The 20,662-nt window shown below is 50.5% G+C and overlaps 1 protein-coding gene across 2 annotated transcripts in view; it reads right to left on the bottom strand.

The window, feature by feature from the left end:
* The window catches only part of Pcsk6 (proprotein convertase subtilisin/kexin type 6), a 182,513-nt gene extending 164,336 nt beyond the window's left edge, over nucleotides 1–18,177 (bottom strand). For both annotated transcript variants that reach the window (XM_051148691.1, XM_051148692.1), the window contains exon 1: nucleotides 17,905–18,177. In XM_051148691.1, coding sequence (XP_051004648.1) covers nucleotides 17,905–18,177 — 273 coding nt within the window. The remainder of the gene's footprint in view (nucleotides 1–17,904) is intronic.
* Between the last annotated feature and the right edge of the window lie 2,485 nt (nucleotides 18,178–20,662).

Raw genomic sequence — 20,662 nt, 5'->3', positions numbered from 1 at the left:
GGCCCTCACTGCCACCCCACTATTCCACCATAAGTCACTAATGTCCCCTCAGGGTTCTCTCCCGGAATCCACCCCACCATCAGCACATTCATTCTTGCCATGCTCCACTCCAAAGTAAACTGCCCTATCGGCACACTTTCCCCTTAACACTTCCACACACACACTCTCTTATCAAGAGTTCAATATTTACTTGGGCATTTTTCTTCTTTTGAGGCAAAATGTTACTTTTTGTGAAGAACTGAGCACATGTTCATTCCACATTTGCTGAGATTTGATGCATGATATACGTATGATCTGTGAACTACCAATATCTTACTCCCACTAAGACATCCCCCCAAAATATCTGTAAGCCTTCCCATCAATGCCACACCCCAAAGTCGAGCCCCTCCCCTCCACTCTATTTAGTCTTGTTGGCTCTAGAGCTTTCTACAAATGGAACCATCTAGTTGTGGTGCAAGGCTTCTTTTACTTGCCATGATGTTTGTGAGGACTTTCCGGTAATGCATACCTATTGTCTGTTCCTTTATACTGCTTGTTCTATGTCCCTTTTCTATATGGTCTATTTGCTTATGGATGGTGCCAGCAAACCTACAATTGTGATAAAAGTTGAATGATCTAGGAAACCTCATAATCCTCTAGGGGAGGAGTAAAAAAGGAAAAAAAAAGTACCCCAATATGCTAAGAAGCTAACGTTTACACAGGCAGATTGCTAACCCAGGCTTCCTGGCCTGTTTCTCTCAAGAGGGCAAACCACAGCACTTGTTCGTCTAGTCACTAGGAAAACCTGGTCATGTCATTTATATTGCTGACACATCCTCTGTGGCCATGACAGGGTGATGCAGAAATCACACTGGGATCAAGGCTAACACACCTCCATGAATAGCTTAGGACAAAGACAGGACATTTAAAGTGGACTAGGTAGGTTTGGCAGAGGATTATATTCCTGTTGGCTTTGTCCATTGTCCCTAACGACCCACGTGACATCAGTTTCACGTCCGGGATGCACACAGGAACATGGCCCAGACTCAAGACTTGCAACCTAATTCATGCAGCCTGACGGAGTAAGTCAAATAAAATAACAATGCTGCCTGAAGGATGGCAGCAGCAAGCAGACAGACAAGGCTCCCCGGCCTTAGGGAGAAGATGGCCCTGTGGCAGCACCAGCCACTGAAAATCTATACGAAGTGGTCTGTGTTCAGCCCTTAAGGATGCTGCTGTGAGACTGTCTGGCATGGAAACAAGCCAAGACTGGCACAGCCGTTGGCACAGATCAAGTGCAAAGGCACAGAAGTGACTAACTGACTCCAGGAAACAATTGCTGGAAAGTAAAGCCAACTTTGAACAAGAAACACTCACTGGCTTTAAGATGGGATTTTTTTCTATAGCTGAACTGATACAAGAAGAAAGCAGACAACCCACCCAGAGCTTCTTGAGAGGGGCCCATGCTCAGGACCTATGGGGACACTATTAAGGCCAACAGGACGTAACAGTTGTGTAGTTTTGTGACTCCAGCCCAAGCAACGTTGTCACATTGGTGTGTGCACATCTACTCCGACAACTGGCCCATCCGTGTTTGAAGTTGATTTAACAGAAGACAGAATCAATTTGGTTTTCTGATGTTCCTGCCATGACTGGCTCTCAAAAAGTAGAGAATTATATCCCTTGAAAAACAGCTATGAAATGGGGTGGGAGTGGAGGCTTAGAAAGTCATAAGGACAACCTCTGTGGACAGAGGAAGCAGCCAGTTCGCAGGTGGGCTGGTGGCGTGGATGGCGGAGCACTCGCCTAGCTTGTCTGAGGTGCTGGATTCCACCCACAGCACTGCCAGAGTAAAACAATTGTTTAAATGAAGGGTCGAGAGGGTCGTTGAACTGGCTGAGTCATGGGGCAGAACCTGGTGTAAGCCACTGAAAGGAACCCAGCTTTCTTGTTCGGGCTAATAGTATCGCATTCCTGCAAACGACACATTAGAGGCTGTAAAGAAGGCTGTTAATGAGCTCTTGACAGCAAGACAGAAATAGTTTCTTTTCTATTCCAGAAAAGTTGGGCTTTATATGAGGAACATAAAGTGATGGATTTGTTTAACTTTAAAAAGTCAACAGCATCAGACGGAGGATGTATGTGAGACCAAGTCCAGTGATGGCAAAAAAAAAAAGCGGACTTGTTTTTCTTTTAAAATCTGCTCTCAGACAGACACACCTAAATAAACTCCAGCTGAGACGCAGGCAGGGATCCAGGGACGTGGGGGTCTGAGACACACAAAACCACAGGCTTCTTCTGTGACCCTCAGGGAGGACATGCATAAAGCTAAAACTGTCATAGGAAAGGACCGGTGAGGCAGGCCCACACCCTGCCTGCCCCGGCCCATCTCTGTAGTTCAGAACCATGCAGGCATCATACCAGGCTTGGAGACACTGAACACCTTGACTGCACAAAAGAAGGTGCTGATAAATACCCCTGCCATCTAATGCTGTCGGATGAGGGTATCAGATCCCTCAGAGCTGAGGTTACAGGTGTTTGCAGGCTGGCTGGCGGGTGTACCAGGATACTGGAATCTGATTTCTGGTCCTCATAATTGCACAGTAATGGCAAACTATTTTATTTCACGCACATGAGTGTTTCGCCTGTATATATGTCTGTGCACACCATTTGTGTCCCTGCTGCCTGTGGAGGCCAGGAGAGGGCACTGGAACCCACTGCACCGGAGTTATAGATGGTTGTGAGCTGCCACACAAGTGCCAGGATTGGAACCCAGTTCCTCTGGAAAAGCAGCCAATGCTCTGAACTTCTGAGCCATCTCTCCGCTCTCCACTAAGTCCCTGTGCCCCTCTTTCCAACCTTGCTCTTACCTAGCTGATTTTTTTTTCCCTCTTATCCCTCCCACAGCCCCGCTCCCCACTGGATCTGCTCTGTGCTTGAGATGGCTGAGTGGTCCAGAAAGCACCACCCCGGGGGCCACTCCGCAGGAGGCTCTGTTAACAGCATCCTTCCCTACCTACCGCCCCCTCCACCACCACCCCCTTCACCTTTCCCTCTGGTTGCTCGCTCTGAGCCCTTCCCCAAAAGATGAGTTGCTTCCAAATGGAATAGTGAAGAGGGTGCTTCCCAAACACCACCTCCCTCTTGCCTGTTCCTCTGTCCGAAAATAATAACCCTGAGAGGCCATCCGATGTCACTGGGCACCTGAACCCCCAGGCGAAAAGTTCCTGCTCCTGCTGCTGCCTAAAGCAGCTCCTGGATGCTCCTCTTTGGTGGTTGTTTAAGTTCTTGTTGGCTGTAGACAGGGATCTGTCTAGCCCTGTTTAATCCCTGAAATACGGAAAGGGTAGGCCCAACACCTTGTAAACGAATAACATTCCAGGTTCGACTTCAAAACACAACAGGCAAACAAACCCGCTGAACAAAGAAGTTACTGCAATGTTCTTTAAAGGACGGGGTAGAGTGGAGGATTGAGTCTCAACATACATAGAGCATCCTGCAAATTACTCAGCTGGAAGGCAGACAAGTCAACTGCAACACGGGGGCAAAGACTATAAATAAGCAATTGCGAGAAGAATGAAACGCTGGGCAGATAGGTGACGAGAGAGAGATCCGACAGGTAGCTGTAGTTACCATGAAAGCAATCTTGAAGGGAGAGTTGGTAAGTACAACAAGAGACCATCTTCACCCCAAATTGGTAACAACTACCTTCTCACACCCTTCTGGGGACAGTGTCATGGGACATCCACCTGCCTGGGGAAGTAGGGCCAATGCCCAGCACGCTGTAACATGCAATTACACTATGACACATTTCCTCATTCTCTGGAGTCAGGCTACCTTAGTCCAAATCTTGGCTCTGGCCAAGCTGTGAAGCCATGGGCCTCCCTTCTCTGTGTCTTAGCTTCCTCGTCTGTAAGATGGAGCTAATGATACCTACCTCACAGTTTCTAAGGAGACTGAGCCAGTACACAGAAAAGCAGGTGGGAAATCACCTGTGGTTATTACATTTGTTCTGGCTATTATGTATCTCATGAGAAACTCTCATGCATGTGTCCAGAGGAGAGTGGATAAGAAGGGTCATGGCAGCATCGACATGGTTCATAGGCAAACAGTGCGATGTGATATATGTCACGCCCGATGTGATATATGTCACGCCCATAAAGACGACATAAGGCTACTTATACTACTTAGAAAGCAGGAGGCTCTCTATGTACCAGCAAAGGCAGACTTCCAGGGTGGCTATGAAAGCTAGGTATTAAAAAAAAAAAAAAAATGCTCAGAGGTTTAAGAGCACTGACTGCTCTTCCAAAGGTCATGAGTTCAATTCCCAGCAACCACATGGTGGCTCACAACCATCTCTTCTGGCCTGCAGGCAGAATACTATATACATAATGAATAAATAAATCTTTAAAAAAAAATGCTCAGCTGGATCCAAGTCCAACGTTCTGTAGGTGCACATGTTCATACTTGTCTTGTAAGAAATAAAAACAGAAACACATATACTGACCTGTGACCAGTGGTGCTACCAGGAGGAAGGAACAACTGGAATAAACACAGCAAGGACATTTGGGGTCCCCCCCCCGCCTCCCCACCCCCACCCCTCATTTATACACCTGTACTGTTTGAACTCTGTGGTGGGAAAGTAACTATAGAAAACATAACTAAGTTTTTCTCAGTGTTGGGATTGAACCCAGATCCTAGTGCAAAGCTAGGCAGATACGCTACCACTCAGCTATATCTCCAGTCCTTTGATTTAAAAAAAACAAATAAATCTGTGTATTTGTCTATTCTTATGTTATACATATGGGTGTTTTATCTGCATGTATAGCTGTGCACCACATGTGTGCCAGATGCCTGCAAAGATCAGAATAGGGCATCCATTGGGTTTTCTGGAACTAGAGTTACAGATGGTTGTCACCTGCCATGTGGTGCTGGGGATTAAAACTGAGTCCTCTGGGAGAGGATCCAGTGTTTTTAACTACTGAGCTCTCAGTAATTAAACAAACAAACAAACAAACAAAACGAACTCAATAATATCCTCATTAGTTAAATTAAACAAATGTTTCTAAGCTCTACAAGGACGAAAAAGTGGGAGAGGGCACCTGTCAAGAGAGATGTGAGCCACAAAAAAGTGGGACAAAGCACCTGTCAACAGAAATGTGAGCCAGTCGGTGGGGACAGGGAGGTCATGAAGCCACTTCCCAACAAGGTCCAGGCATTCCAGACCAAATAGCTTCTGAGACAAAGAATCCCTTGACCCAAATATCATGGAAATACTAAGCATATTCCCTGCCAGCCACAGAGCAGCATGCCACCCATTAAAAATTACAACAGAGGCCGGGCGTGGTGGTGCACGCCTTTAATCTCAGTACTCGGGAGACAGAGGCAGGCAGATCACTGTGGGTTCGAGGCCAGCCTGGTTTACAAAATGAGTCCAGGACAGCCAAGGCTACACAGAGAAACCCTGTCTTGAAAAACAAACAAATAAACAACAGAGAATAGTTCCTACCTTAGGAGTAAGTTTCAAAGTGACACATTCTATTTGTCTAAGTCATCTGTGCATATATGAGTGTGTGTATGCACACATATTAGCACAAGTATGTGTACACATGCACGCACAGCACTAGGCTTGGAGAGTATGCACTGGGCTGGGGAGGGTATGCACTGGGCTGGGGAGGGTATGCACTGGGCTGGGGAGGGTATGCACTGGGCTGGGGAGGGTATGCACTGGGCTGGGGAAGGTATGCACTGGGCTGGGGAGGGTATGCACTGGGCTGGGGAGGGTATGCACTGGGCTGGGGAGGGGTATGCACTGGGCTGGGGAGGGCATGCACTGGGCTGGGGAGGGTATGCACTGGGCTGGGGAGGGTATGCACTGGGCTGGGGAGGGTATGTACTAGGCTGGGGAGGGTATGCACTAGGCTGGGGAGGGTATGCACTAGGCTGGGGAGGGTATGCACTAGGCTGGGGAGGGTATGTACTATGCTGGGGAGGGTATATACTAGGCTGGGGAGGGTATATACTAGGCTGGGGAGGGTATGTACTAGGCTGGGGAGGGTATGCACTAGGCTGGGGAACCCTCCACTAGATTGAGGAGAGTATACAAGAAACTTTCCCTGCCCTTGAAATTCATAGATCCAATGTAAAAAGTTCTGGTCTAAGGCTGAGGGGTGGCTCAGTGGTAGAGTGCTTGCCTAGCATGTGTAAGGCCCAGGGGTTTGATCCTAGGCAGTGCTGGTCTGCCTTCATTCCTGCATAGATAAGCCTTTGATGTAAACTCTGGGCCAGAGGCCTGATAAAAAGGGAGGATCCCAAGTACAAGGTACCCTTACTTAGCAGGGCCACAAAGGCACCTTCCCAGGGCACCGCCCTTCCTCCTGAACCTTCCTGGCTGCACTGCAACCCTCTGTTCCTCGCTGGTTGGAAAACTTGACTCCAGCACCCACTGTCTCACATATCACCTTCTCTTTGTACCTTTCCTAACAAGGCTGGCACTGCCAGGGTAGGGCCTACAACTCAGGCCGCCAGGCTGTTGAGCTGGCATCCACTAAGCTGTTGTAAGCTACTTTGCCTCTCTGGGGGTCAATTTGCTCCTCTGTGTCGTGAAGTTAATGCCAAGAGTCTAGAGCCAGCTAAAAGCCGGATGGTGACAGTCATGGTGGGAGTGGCACCGCTGACTAAGTTGCCATCGGAATTAAATACAGTCATACCTGAGACACAGTGCAGTCAGGATCTGGTCTGCCACTTCAAAGATTAAGGCTTACACAAGACTCCCGCAGAGGTTTGGGGCAGGCCAGATTCTTTCTATGCCACCCTTCCTGCTTTCCTTTATTCCTTCCACCTTGACTTCCTGGCCCTTCCTGCTCTTCATCCATTTAGAAGCAAAGGGTTCACCTTGACTTTGAGACATGGACTGCACACTGCCAGATGTGTCAGCTCTGTCCTGCAGTAGCTACATAGCAAGGAGGACTAGGGTTATTCCCTGGCCTTGGCCTCGATATTAAAGTCCCTACAGGTAACTCTGAAATCATGGAACAAGACCTAGTCCTAGAGAGCGAGCCACCCAACAGGACGGTACCAAGAGATGTCACTGGATAGAAACCCATACAGTTACAAACCTAGAAGCCTTGACAATAAAGTTAGCATTTTTTCTTTATTCATGTGCTCAGGGTCATTTACCCTGTAATCAAAAAAACCATGGATCCTGGAATAAAAGCAAACAAACAAACAAATGGTAAAGGTTACACTTTAACTGAGCCTTCTGTGTGCCAAGAAGCTGGCTAGGTCCTGTGGAGGCAAAAACGAGTTTGGTTGAGCTACTACTACATGAGGCTGCAGCCCAGGGAGAAGACAGACACACTCATAGGCTGTGGCCAAGCCCTTTATGAAGCTCTGGATCCGATGGTGCTCAACCCTGCTGGCAGGAGACAGGTCACAAAAGACCATTTCAGCCAGTCCTCAAGGACGACGGGTTCTCCGGGTAGATCACGTGGCAAATGTGAGAAATAACAAAGAGCAGATGTACAGAAAAGCCCGTGGGTAAAGTTTCCAGAACATAAAGGTTGTGGCAATGCTCAAGCGAGTAGCAAGGAGCTAGGCTCAAGGATATGCAGGAGCGTGAGGATCCGGTTGGATAATGTAGCAGAAGCCAGAGGCCTTGAACCAGATTAACACTCACTGCAATGACCATTTGAACTGCGGACAAGAGAGTACACTGTGGGACACACTGTGACACACTGTGACACACTACAGATTCCGCAACAAGATTCTTTTCTCTGGTGTGTGTGTGGGGGGGGAGTTGCAAAGGTGGAGGGTGGGTATGAGGGGAGGGAGAGATGAATGGGATTAGAGTGTATGGTGTGAAATTCACAAAGAATCAATAAAAATTTTGTTTTTAAGGAATATGCAGGAGATGGGTGGGCCCCTCACTGGAGCTGTGTGCTGTGCTACACAGGAGCCTCTGATGGTTTGAAAGGAGGGAAGGGACAGTGTGAGGCTTGTGGCTGGGATGAACCTTCTGGTTGGTGGTGGGGGTCAAGTCTGAGAAGGAAGTCAGGAAAGGCGACAGACAGACAAGGCAACAAGTTGGTGTCAGCAGAGTGTAAGTATGGGGCTGGCCTCGGCTGTGGCTGCTGTCTTGGGGTTTGGGTGTGTGTGTGTGTGTGTGTGTGTGTGTGTGTGTGTGTGTGTGTGTGTGTGTGTGTGTGTGTGTGTGTGTGAAAGTTAGCTGGAAGCAAGCTGGCAGGCACTGTACCTAGTGGCTGCCAATCCCAGGGAAGGGAAAAATCCAAGGAGATACCCTGGTTTCTGGCCTGGAGGGCAGGGAAAGAGACAAGATGGATAGAGAGGCAGGCTTGGGGTATAGAGCACCCCAAGAAGTTCTGGGGAGGGCCATGAGTTACATGTCTGTCTGTCTGTCTGTCTGTGTGTCTGTCTGTCTGTCTCTCTCTCTCTCTCTCTTTCTCCTGGTAATAAGATAACACAGGTGACCTTAGCCTCTCGTGAGCAAGAAGGATACTTTGAAGTCATTTCTAAAATTGTCACCAGGACTGGTAGAAACCAAAGGGGGAAAATTTGGAAAGCCAGGCTCCTTCGGAAACACAAGGGATTTGTTTGCCCCGTGGCAGGAGTACTGGCCCTGACTAGCCATTGAGAAGCTGGCCCTAATCAACAAGGGCTCCATGACTACTGATGATGGCCAGTGGCAGAAATTCAAGAGTCCCCATGAGGGTCCAAGAGCTGACAGTGATGGTCCCTTCCTGGCCCAGTTCAGGAGGGAACATGTACAGCACACCACTGCAGAGCGGCAAATCTGGCTGGACCTCAGGGCATTGCAGGGCCCTGCGGGGTGCGGCTTGTTTGTGCCCAAGTGGCCAAAGGGGAGACAATGAGACTATTTCTTCCCCTCTGCAGTGCCACCATCTCGACACTGAGGGCATTGATGGGCTGGTTACTATGGGAACTCAAGGCTGCTGCTCCCATCCCACGGAGGGCGAGGCTCCCAACAGCTGATGGCTATTCATCCTGGTTCTCTGCAGGACCAGACAGAGGCCTTGCACCCATCACTGTCTTCAGAGTCACCACAGTGGAGGCACTAGGACACCAGGAGGATGCAGGATTCTATGGAATGAGAGGAGCTGTGGGATGGGAGGGCAGGTATGGCAGGACCCCAGGCACTGCAAGGACACATGGGGCTCTCAGCTCCCAGTGGAGCTGACCTGACCCAGAAGCAAAGGGCAGTGTCACAGGAGGGTGCCCTCATGCATATGCACACACAGGACTCAGTGAATTTGAAAAACAAGGGATTAAAATTTAAAAAGCAGTGGGGGGAGATGTTCAATAACATAAGGGCTAGGGCCTGATTCTGCTCAGCCTCAAGGCTCACAACCTCTACATAAACCTAAGTCTGTGCTCTGCCCTGGTGAGGCTTGCTTCTCTGTCACCAGAGAGAGGGTGACAGACTCTGAACTGACCTCAGAGAAAGAACTGGCATAGGAACACCTTCAGAGTTACCAGAAAGTCCAGACTCTAAGTGGCAGACAAACCAGCAGGCCATAAATATCAGGCATAATGACAGTGATGAGGGGCCCAGAGGACAGACATGCCCTCTGTGCCAGGGTACTCAGGGGAGGCCTGCTGACAGTGGAGGCACACTGGGAAAGATGAGGGGGTAACCAGGAGGAGGATGTCCATTCTAGGCTGACAGGGTAACATATGGAAGCAGGAAAATGAAGCAAGGGGTTCTGGGGTTTGCAGCTGGAACCGGGATGGAAGGCCATGGTGGGGCAAAGGCATTGTAATAGCCTGGTGTGCAGGCAAGTGTGCTAGGGGGACTTGGCTGGTGCCGCACAGTGGCAGGAGGAGCTGGGGCCCTCACAGCCAGTCAGATGGCGATGATATGGGATTGATTAGAGAACAGATGCGAGCAACGGGAGCCAGAGGCAGCTCCCAGGTCTCTAGTTTAGGCACCACAGTGGAAGGTCCCCATATGAAACAGAGACACAAGAGGGTAGTGAGTTTTACAGCTAAGTGTGCCCAGTTGATAATGTACAGTTAGTGACTGAGTATAGCATCCTGGGGGCTAAAGGGGCCAAGTGTAAAATTCAAAGAGATACAAGTTCCAATGCTAAGGAGAAACTCCCTGTCCTAGACAGAACTATGTAACACACAGTGTAGTGCATATATGTGTACACACAGAAGTACCAGGCGGAAGGCGGAGGAGGGGATTGGGGGGATTGGGGGTGGCGGGGAGCACTGACTGCAGCTACCTTAGTCACTCAGTTGTTCATCTATCATATGAACCATAAGGCGTCCAGTGATAGGGTGATATGCCCTTGACTGAGAAGCAGGGACAGCATCCACCCACTCGCCAAAGGTGATGAAAGTGGGAAGTGAGCCACTGAGCTTGGGTTTGGGCCCGGGTCTGTCAATCAAAGCTTTGTCAGACTCTAATTGGACCAAATACCTCATGGTCAGTAGGTGACATCTCCCTACAGAGTTGGCATAAGGCTCCCCAAGCAAGGGCACCCCAAACAAGGCACATCAGTCAGCGCCAGGACATGCCAGAAGGCCAGTACGGAGGTCACAGCACAGTCTTGACAGCCAGGAGGAAGACAGGCACTGGGGAACAGGTGCCAGCAAGCATTGTGTACCCATCCTGGGAGGAGACAGGGTGCCTCTTCAGCTTGGGTTAGGCTGAGGAGGGTTCAGAACATTACTGTGAAAACAGAAAAGTCTGTGCAGAGGCCCCGAGACCCAAACAAGTGTGGGATATGTCTAGCCAGCCTCCGTGCAACCACTATGGCTACTCAAAATGCAAGGCCAACTAAGGTCTCAATGTCCGAAAGTTCCCTTGCCCTGTATGTCTACTGCTGTTTCTGACGCACTTCCTGGCATCTGCCTGGGAAACGACACATCCAGTGGGCTGGGCAGCTGGGTAGCTGGGCAGACCCTATTCCATGTCTACCTTTGGACATTGCCACTTGGGGCCTTCCCAGCACCACGCACTCTAGTCAGATCAGTTCTGGTCACTGCTCTCCACCTCAGCCCTGATGATTCAGACAAGCAAGCTAGTCAATCAAAGCCCTGTCCACTTTGACCATCTAGTTAGAGATGCCAAGCGAGACAGTTCGACACAAGCCTCAAAGTGCCAATCTTGTCTGGGTCCCCAGTGCACACCCAAGGCCTCTCCCACCAGCTGTGCATAACAGCAAGACAGGTTCTGACCAAAAAGTTGTATCTAAGAACTGGGTCACAGGCCTAGCACCGTGGGTTTCACCTTGTCCCCACGGAGCCCCTAGTGCTTCGGCTGGAACACGTTCTTTGCCCACTATTCGGACACCTGGCTGGATAAGGCCTCAGCTTGCTCCTCATTGTGAGAACAAGCTGTCCACTCGCAAAGATTTTCCTCTGCTGACAAATGGATTCCACAGGCTTACCTGAAATTCTAGGCCAGGGATGGCCTGCTCACCAGCTATTTTAAGGACGACTATTTAGGGCAAGTTCAAAATCATTTAAGGCTCTTAGATCTTTTTTAGGGCCCTGGCAGCCAGCCTGTTCTTTTATGTTCAAACTCAGAACTAACAAATTAGCTCAATACCCCAGGCAAAGCAAAAACACACGGGGGAAGTGTGGTGTCAGAGTGCCACCCTTCAGATAAACATCAGTTCCAAGAGCTGCAGATGCCTAGCTGCAGTTCCAAGTGTAGACAGGACTGTGTTGCATGCCCAGCCCACAAACAACTTGCCTTGTCCAGGAGTCATCAGTGTCAAAGGTAACTATGCACACGGGCTGGAATGAAGGACCTTCTGCTAAGAGACAGAGCAAAGAAGAAAAGGAGTGTGGTAGAGAGGACAGGCAGTGGCCAGGAGCCAGAGTGCTTGGTGTTTGGTGCCACTCTGTCCAAATACTCTGTGATCTGTGGCCAGGCCTTCTGCCCACTGAGTCACTATTTCCTTGACAAGTGGATGGGCCCCTCCTGGGAGGTCTTAAAGCAGGGGCTTCTTAACCCAGGCTCTAAAGCACCCTGGGTGTCCATGGGATATCCTCCAGGCAGTCCAAGGTCACTGTGGCATATGTATCTGCCATACACTTTTTCTTTTTTTCCCCTCCCTTTAACATTTTATGTGTCTTCGTATATGTGGACACGTTTGCATGTATGTATGCGTGCTGCAGGCATGCATATGCAGCATATGTAATATATTCTGCCTTGAAGAAAAATGTGAAATGCCTGAATATAATTGATACATAAGACAGGTGTGGTTCTTCTGGCACGGTTGTTCTTAGGTACCCAGAGGAGAGGGCTCTAGGATCCCCGCAGAGACTGCAAGCAAGGATGCTCACCTCCCTAAACAAATGATAGGGTGCGCTTGTAAAGAGCATCCTCCCACACACGTCAGATGCTCTCTAGATTACTTATGACACCTAATCCCGCGTGGGACTGCGCAAGGAGTTGCTCCACATTGCTTAGGGAGGAACAAAAAGTATACAGTGCCCATGTCCTACATAGAAGCACTGTTCCCTGACTCCTTTTACCCAGTGTAGCCTAGGACCAAGGATGAGAAAGTTGAGGTCACAGAGGACATATTTGTGAATCTTGAGATTTAGTAAGGGGCGCTGGAGAGATCCCTCAGCTATTAAGCGTACTTGTTGCAGCCGGGTGTGGTGGCGCACACCTTTAATCCCAGCACTCAGGAGGCTGAGGCAGGTGGATGGATGTGAGTTCAAGGCCAGCCTGATCTACAAAGTAAGTCTAGGTCAGCCAAGGCTACACAGAGAAATCCTGTCTCAAACAAACAAACAAACAAACAACAATCATAACAACAACAAAAGAGTACTTGTTGTCACCCAAAAGGTGACCGAAATGTCTAACTCCAGTTCCAGGGAATCACCCTCCCTCTGGCCTCAATGAGTACCATGCACACATGTGTTGCACATACATACATGCAGGTAAAATACTCACATACAAAATAAAACAAACCTTTAAAAATTAGAGGAGGAGGAGGAGAAGGAGGAGGAGGAGGAGGAGGAGGAGGAGGAGGAGAAGAAGAAGAAGAAGAAGAAGAAGAAGAAGAAAAAGAAGAAGAAGAAGAAAAAGAAGAAGAAGAGAAGAAGAAGAAAAAGAAGAAGAAGAAGAAGAAGAAGAAGAAGAAGAAGAAAGACGCATGTCTCCTTCTTACAAACTAGAATCTGAAGATCTTTGCTGTGTAGCCTTCTAAATTTTTGCTATTCTTTTGCACACCCATCAAGAATACACTATGCTTTGTTTTTAAAGGCTCACATAAATATGTGCCTCTGAAACTACCTTTTAAAACTTAGTGCTTGCTGGACTGTGCACACACATATCTTGACTATGAATCTGTAGCCACTGTCTGCTGGGACTCTTCAGATCCACCCCTCTGCTCTCCCTCTGGTGGATGTCTGGGCTGCTTTTCCCTTCATTCGTGGGATAAGTCGCAGTGGGCACGCTCAACCCTCAGCCTCCGTGTTCACGCAGCAAGTTTCTCTGGCACAAGCCTTGATGTAGAGTAGCTGGCGCAACATGCCTCACCACGGAACCAAAACTCTCTGTACAGTATGTGCCAGTTTCAACCAGTAGCAACAAGAGGTCTCCTGGCTCCGCTTCCTTGCCAACACTCGACACGGGCACTGTCTGGGGTTTGCCAATCTGATAGGTGTGAAACTGTCTCATTGCCGCCTTAGGGCAGCTCCCAGCCAGGCTGAGCATCTTCTCTTTGTTGGCCACTCACTTTCCTCTCTTCACACGCCCCTCTGCTTTTCGACTGAGCATTTATCTCTTTTCTTATTTATTTACTTTCGCTATCATCTCTAACTACTTTTCCTAGCCTACCACTCTCTTAATACTCTTAGAGGACTTTTCTTTGTGCGGGATTTTTATTTCGATGTGTCCGCCTCTTTTTTTTTCTTTTTCCCTGCATCAGTTTATTATTTATGAACTCTAGTACTTACAAAAAAATTTTAATCAGATATAAAAACGCAGACGAAAAGTAACCTCAAACAACCAGAACAAGGCAAAACCTACGGGCAGGAATGCTGAAGCAGGGGCCCTAGGCTGCTGCTTTAGATTTTGAGACCATCGACTCACTTTGTAGAGCAGGTTGGTCTTGAACTCACAGAGACCCACCTGCCTCTGTCTCCTGAGTGCTGGGATTAAAGGCTTGAGCCACCATGCCCAACTGTAAATGGCATTTTTTTTTTTTTTTGAGACAGGGTTTCTCTGTGTAGCCTTGACTGTTCTGGAATTGCTTTGTAGACCAGGCTGGCCTTGAACTCACAGAGATCTTCCTGCCTCTGCCTCCCTGAGTGCTAGGATTACAGGTGTGCACCACCACAGCTGGCTTCTATTTGCCCATTTTAAATGCTAAATTCAAATCTATTTTGTTTAAGACATCCTCTCTTTCCCCAGTGTCAAAGGGTAGGCCACTAGATTTTTCTAAAAAGTCTTAATGCACTCAGGTCTTTAATCCCGTCCCTAATTTAACATATGTATAGTGTGGGCTCGGAGTCTAATTGATTTTCCATGTGGACAGGCAGTTCTTCCAGAACCACTTATTAACTGAATGGCCCATCTTTCCTCATCCATCTGTAACTCTTCTGTTGGCATGCACAGGCTCCCACGCACCCTTGGCTGTGAGTCCATTCCACAGACGGGTGGGACCATCTCTGGGCCAGTGCCAAACTGTTGTGATCCCCACAATGCCCCCCTCCTCGCTCTTCTCTCCCAGACGTGTCTGAGGGGTTCTTGGACTTCACTATACCATGTGTGTTCTGTAGCTCACTTGTGGGGTCCATACACAGTTCTAACCCACAGGGATTTATGAGATTACAGTGGATTAAGGGGTTCATGGGGGAGGGGGCAAATAATTTTTCAGGGGCTGTGGCTGCGGTTGGGTGGTAGGGCACTAGCCTAGCCAGGTCATCCCCAGCATCCCCGAAACGAACATTTTATTGTTATTTCCATAACTTCTCTTTAAATAACTCATATCTAAGTATCTTAGAGCTGAGTTCTCCAGCAGTCCACTTGGCTCTCTTAGGAGTTCTCACTGCCAGTCTCTACGTCCCCTTCCATTACCCAGATAGTTATGGCAACTATCAACGACAGTATTTGATTCTTCCTAATTTTTACTTAAAAAAAAAAAAAAAAAAAAACCCTAGTATTTCATTTACTTATTTTGTGTGCCTCCAGGTATACACATGTGGAGGTCAGAGGACAGCTTTTGGGAGTTGGTCCTCTCCTTGCACCACGTGGGTCCCACAGATTGAGTTCAGGTCATGAGACTTGGCAGCAAGCACTTTTACACACTGAGCCATCTCACTGGCCCATGATTTTTATTTGTTGTTAAAAACAAACTTGTTGCATTAACTGGAATGACGCCTATGGGAGGGAAACTGTGGCTAGCTTGTCTTTATTAGATGCCTATTTATTTTTTTAATGAAAAAGGACAGAACCAGTATCAGACTGAAAGAGAGACATAATTTCAAAAAGGTAACTGCACTGATGGCCTGAGTTACCTGTGGGTCATGATAAAGATGTCAAATCGGGTTATCAATTGTACAAAAGTAGAAGAGCCAAGCCAAGAATGCTTATAACACAGCCAGATGGATGGGCAAGAAAGCCAAGGCTGTGACTCAGGCAGGTATGGAACAGAACACTGATTGCCCATTAAGGGTTGGGAAGAAAGAGTCACACAAAGGCGATCTCAGACGTGAGAAGGCAGCAAGAGACGAAGCAGTTATTATAATGGCCAAGGTGACACATGGTTACCCTGTGAACACAAACGGCTCCCTCCCTTGATTCCCCCCACCCCCATCCCATTAACTAATCTATAAAGCAAAACTGAAAACATCTACATCTTGTTTATGAGTCACAAATTCGCCTGGTTGAAAATGGCAATAAGGTTTTTAAAGGTAAGAGGTTTTCCACATTAGCTGTGCTCTTACAGCTGGTTGGGGAATAAAGAGTAACGGGGCACTGCTTGAGCCTTAGAGACAGCCCCTGGCCCCAACCCACTCATCTCTCAGTCCTCGTGTCCCCACCAGACCTCGGCCTACTAACCTGAGGGACAGGCTATGCAGAGTCTGTGGCTGTGCTGTCCAGGGAGACCTTTCGGGCCACCCAAGAGCATCCCAGGATGATGGGACGCATGTCTCAAAAGCCTTCCCGCCCACAGGCAACATCAGGAGCACAGGCTTTGACAGAAGCATCTCAGGTAGACACAGGGGAGTCAAAGGCCAGCATGTCCAAAGGGGGTGGACAAATTATTCCTGGGGACAGAAGCGTCCAAGGGAGCTAGGTCCTCTCTGCCTCTTGCCATGTAAAGTGCAGAGCACAACTTCACCTCCTCTCTACTCATTTAATTATAGGAAACCAAATCCCAGGTACTTTGTAATTTACCATCCAGTTTAAGAATCATTTTTACTTGAGACAAATTGTTGGGCCACCTGGGCAGTGCAACACAGAATGGCAAGAGCTGGGGGCCCTAATCAAACCGGAGAGCTTTCGTCAACCCAGATAGCCAGCCCAGGAGATTTGACAGCTAGAGCGAGCAGTGAAGCTAGGGCCACCAAAAGGCAAAATCTTAGCCCTTAGGATGTTTGAAGACAGAAAAGCTGGTTATTTTCTTTTGGATAAACTCTGACCAGGAACTTCACACGGCAGGACTGCCCCTTCCAGGAGGCCTTCCACCTCACATCAAGTGCAGAAGAAATGCCATTTTGATCAGGACCACAGCGCGTTTTGCTGGCTTCTGTTACAGATAATGACGAAACTAAATTTAACAGTGCCGGGTACTGCAGTTTGAGTTATGAGGCCATGCTCCCTTCATTTCACTTGAGTCTGTAGTTCGTCGATCTGTTAAGGCACTGAGAGCTCTCTTGGTGGGACTGCACACTTCAGCCTGCGGAGGTTCCTCCACCGGCCTTAAATCGGAATCAACTGGCCCCGTTGCCCCTCTGCAGGGCTACAATAGGAAAAAGCGCCCTGTGTTGACGGTTCTTGGGAGCTGCACTGACTTAGTGTCCTAGCTTGGCTTTAGCTTAAATGACAGCCAGCCTATACCACCAGGAGTGGGGGTGGGAATGGAGGGGGGAGCGCATTCTATGACTTGCACTTTGCTTCGGAACACCACCGGGTCATCTCAACAACCTGGGGCAATATAAAATCACTACACCTAAGGATGAACAAGTCAAGAAGTGACGCGTCCAAGGTCATGTCGTTCCAGCTGCAGCCAGAGACCAAAGCAAAGCAAGTGTGGTCTTTGCCTAAAGAGGTGTTAAGTGCAGAGTCCAGCCTCCAAACACCCAGCAGCTCTTGCGTCCCGCGTGCTCTCTGACCCAAACTTGACTTCTGGGCACAGGCACCGATGCGCCACGCCAAGGGAAAGCCTGTCCCTGAGTTGCCCTGGCCACGCTCACGTCGCCCAACCAGCGCCTGACTGCCTTGGCGCGCACACCGAGCCCCGCACCACCCGTCGAAGGCAGAGTGGCCCGAGAGGCGGAGCTAGGGCTCGGAGACCACGGGGAATTGGGTGGACGCTAGGGATGGCGCGGGTGGCCAGAGAGCAACGACTCCCTTGGCGCCCACTCTAACGCCACTGCTGGGCAGGTGTAGGCGCCCGACCAGGGCTTCCGAAACCACACTTCCGAATGCGAATGCTCAGCGTCACCGCCTGCGGACCCACGGCCTCAGGCCCTCCCGAGTGACCGTCCACGCAGGCTACTACGTCCTCCCCTCCGAGTGTCCCACAGCACTCCCAGCGAATCCTCGCAGGGCGCCCCCGCCGTCCCCAGCTGTGCGGGCTGCCTTCCCACGCGGCGCCGCTGGCCGCCGGGTTGGCAAGGCGCCCTCTCGCGCGTGGCCGCCGGCGGCCGGGAAAGTTTGGGGCTCGAGGGGCCGGCCGCACTCACCTGGCCCAAGTTGAGGTAGCCGTGCGCCGCAGCCACGCGGTCCGCCGCGCCGGGGCCGCCCAGCACTTGCACTGCCCAGTGGTTGGTGTAGACGGGGCGCGGCGGCGGCGGCGTGGAGCAGGCGGCGGGCAGCGAGAGCAGAAGCAGCCAATGCCAGGGGCTCGGCGCGAACGGCGGGAGCCCATGCCGGCCGGCGGCCCCTGCGCCCCGCGCGACATCGGCGGCCCGGGGCGGCGACCGGGGCCCGGGCGCTGGCGGCGCGCGCGGAGGCATGGCAGCGGCAGGCTCGCGCGGCGCCCGAGCGGCGAGTGCGCCGGGGGGTGGGGAGCCGCCTTTTAAAGCCGCTCCGCGCCGGGGAAGCGCCGCCGCCGCGGGCGGGAGCCGGGGAGGAGGAGGCCGCCGCGGCGCGTTCCCGCCCGCGCGGCCCGGTGGCGCCCCTGGGCCCGCGCTCGTGCGGCTGTCTCCCGGCCCGCCAGCAGCCGGGGGCCGGCGCAGGGGAGGCCCGGGACTTTGAGACTCTCGGCATACGGCGCTGCCCGCAGTGGCAGCTTCGGCCCCGCGCGTTCTGCTAAGAACCGGGAGGGCCCTGGGCATCCCACGTGAGTTCCCCATATCCCGGAGGAGTTGACTGAGGTCGGCACCTTTCTACCGGTTGCGCCCCTGGAGGCTGAACTCACCTGCTGGGGTCCCCAAGGCTAGACAGCCTTGCTCAACTTAGCTGCAGCGGCAGCGAACTTGCAAATATACAAGAGCTTCAGGGAAACACCGGGGTGTCTCAGGACCTGGCCTGAACTGGAGACCTTATTGAATTGGCAAAGGGCAGGTGGCAAACTTAACTGGAGTCCACGGGAGTATTGGAGCTACCGTGTCCATACAGGCCTGAGGTTGCTACCTAGGCAGGAAGGCCGTGCATCTGTGTGATCTTGGGCACCTTTCTGTCCTTGCTGGGCCTGTAAGATGGGGGTACCAGTAGCATCTGTCTGATTTGACGATGTCAGATCTTCCCTTGCAATCAGCTGACAGTAATATTTGTTTCGATGAGCCCAGGGCCCGCCACGTGCTTGGTGTTCACTAGATGGTGTCCACTCTTTTAAAAAAGTACTGAGTTGGGACCAGTCAGTGGGAAAGTGAGTTGACGGATCCTCATCCTCCTTCCTGGAGCAGCCTGGAGAATTGTGGGCACACTCGTGCTGTGAACAAGCAATGATGAGAAGCTAGGATGGCTGCGAGCCTCAGAGGACCCATTGGTCCCAGCTGGCCCCGCGCAGAAACCAAACCTCCAGCCTGGTTAATACAGGAGGGGAAACTGGAAACAAAATACAACACAACAAGCCCTTGAGGCAGGCCTTGAGGCAGGAAGGAAGCCGCTTCACTGATGCTCAGGTGCCGAGAGCAGCTGGTTCCCGTTCTGGTGCTGTATGGAGTTCACTTGCCTGAGTCTATAGCCAGGCAGGTCAGGGAATACAGGGGAGGGGCGGGGGCAGGATCTACCAGTGGAGGGGGGCAGCTTGAAGTCCTTTCCAGCCTCCCTCTCCGGAGGAGTCCTTGGGTTTTTTTTTTTTGGCGGCGGGGGGGGGGGGTTAATTTGCTTGTTTGTTTGTGTTTGTTTTTTGAGACAGGGTCTCTCTGAGTAGCCTCGGCTGTCCTGGACTCACTTTGTAGACCAGGCTTGCCTTGAACTCACAACAGTCTGCCTGCCTCTGCCTCCCGAGTGCTGGGATGAAAAGCATGTGCCACCACCCCGGCATCCTTGGGTTTTGTAGGCCACATGATTTGTCCATTCTACAAGCACAAGTCATCCTAATGAAGGCGGAAGAAGGGGAGGAAGCACGGTGGGAGGCCTAGCCAGGACAAGCCAAATTCATGCTAACTGGCGCTAGCCACATGTCACCTCTTGGCACTTGGGGCCTTTTCTCTTCTTGCCCCAGATCATGACTTCCTCTGTTGTCTCTGGCCAAAAGGGGAGTCAACCTTTCTGGACAGTAACTCCAGATCCAACCAGTGTTGCAGAGTATAAGGCCCTGAGTCGAAGGCTGGGTGCTCCCTTGTTCCCTGCCTGATGATGGAAAGATCTGAGGCCACCACAGGAAGTGGCCAGCCCGTGAGGAGAACACTACACAACTGTTGGACAAAGCACAGCATCCAGAGCCTTCAGCCTGCCCCTGCCCAGCCAGGTGGTCCCTAGAGAAGCTGGTGGATGGAGGGGAGTGGAGGCAGAGAACCCATTCTGTTCTAGCTCTTTCCTGCGAGTTGCCCACATAAACCTGAGTCCCTTTTCTGGCTCCCCAGGAGCCAATGTGTCTTTTACTCATCCCAGATGCCATGCTGTGCTTCAAGACCAGCACAATGCACACTATCCTAGATGATCCGGAGCAGCTCGTACCTCCCAAGAGGGTAGGCACCACTGTCCCAGCGGTCATTCTGACAGACAGAGATATGAGGTTTCTGTAATTTGGTAGATTAAGGGATTCAACCTACTGGACTGAAAGGAGAATAAAATGCATTTGAATTTTGTATTTGGAGGGGTCAGGATGTATTTTATTAACAAGGCCGGTCCTCTGGAACTGAACTTCCGGCTTGTTGTAGAAGGACCTGGGCCATAGCATGGCTGTAGGAAGACCAGCTTGCCAAAATGAACACCCTAAATCAAATCTGCCTCCTGTGAGTTTCCTATTGATTTACACAGTGACAGGATTAACTCAATCACAAAAGTCCCAGCCCTTTGAGTTGAGATAGGATCTGTAATAAAACTTGTCTC

This window comes from Acomys russatus, chromosome 7 (genome assembly GCF_903995435.1).
Source record: "Acomys russatus chromosome 7, mAcoRus1.1, whole genome shotgun sequence".
NCBI classification, from domain to species: Eukaryota; Metazoa; Chordata; class Mammalia; order Rodentia; family Muridae; genus Acomys; species Acomys russatus.
The sequence above is the reverse complement of the archived record's forward strand: the minus strand, read 5'-3'. Positions and strand labels throughout refer to the sequence as shown.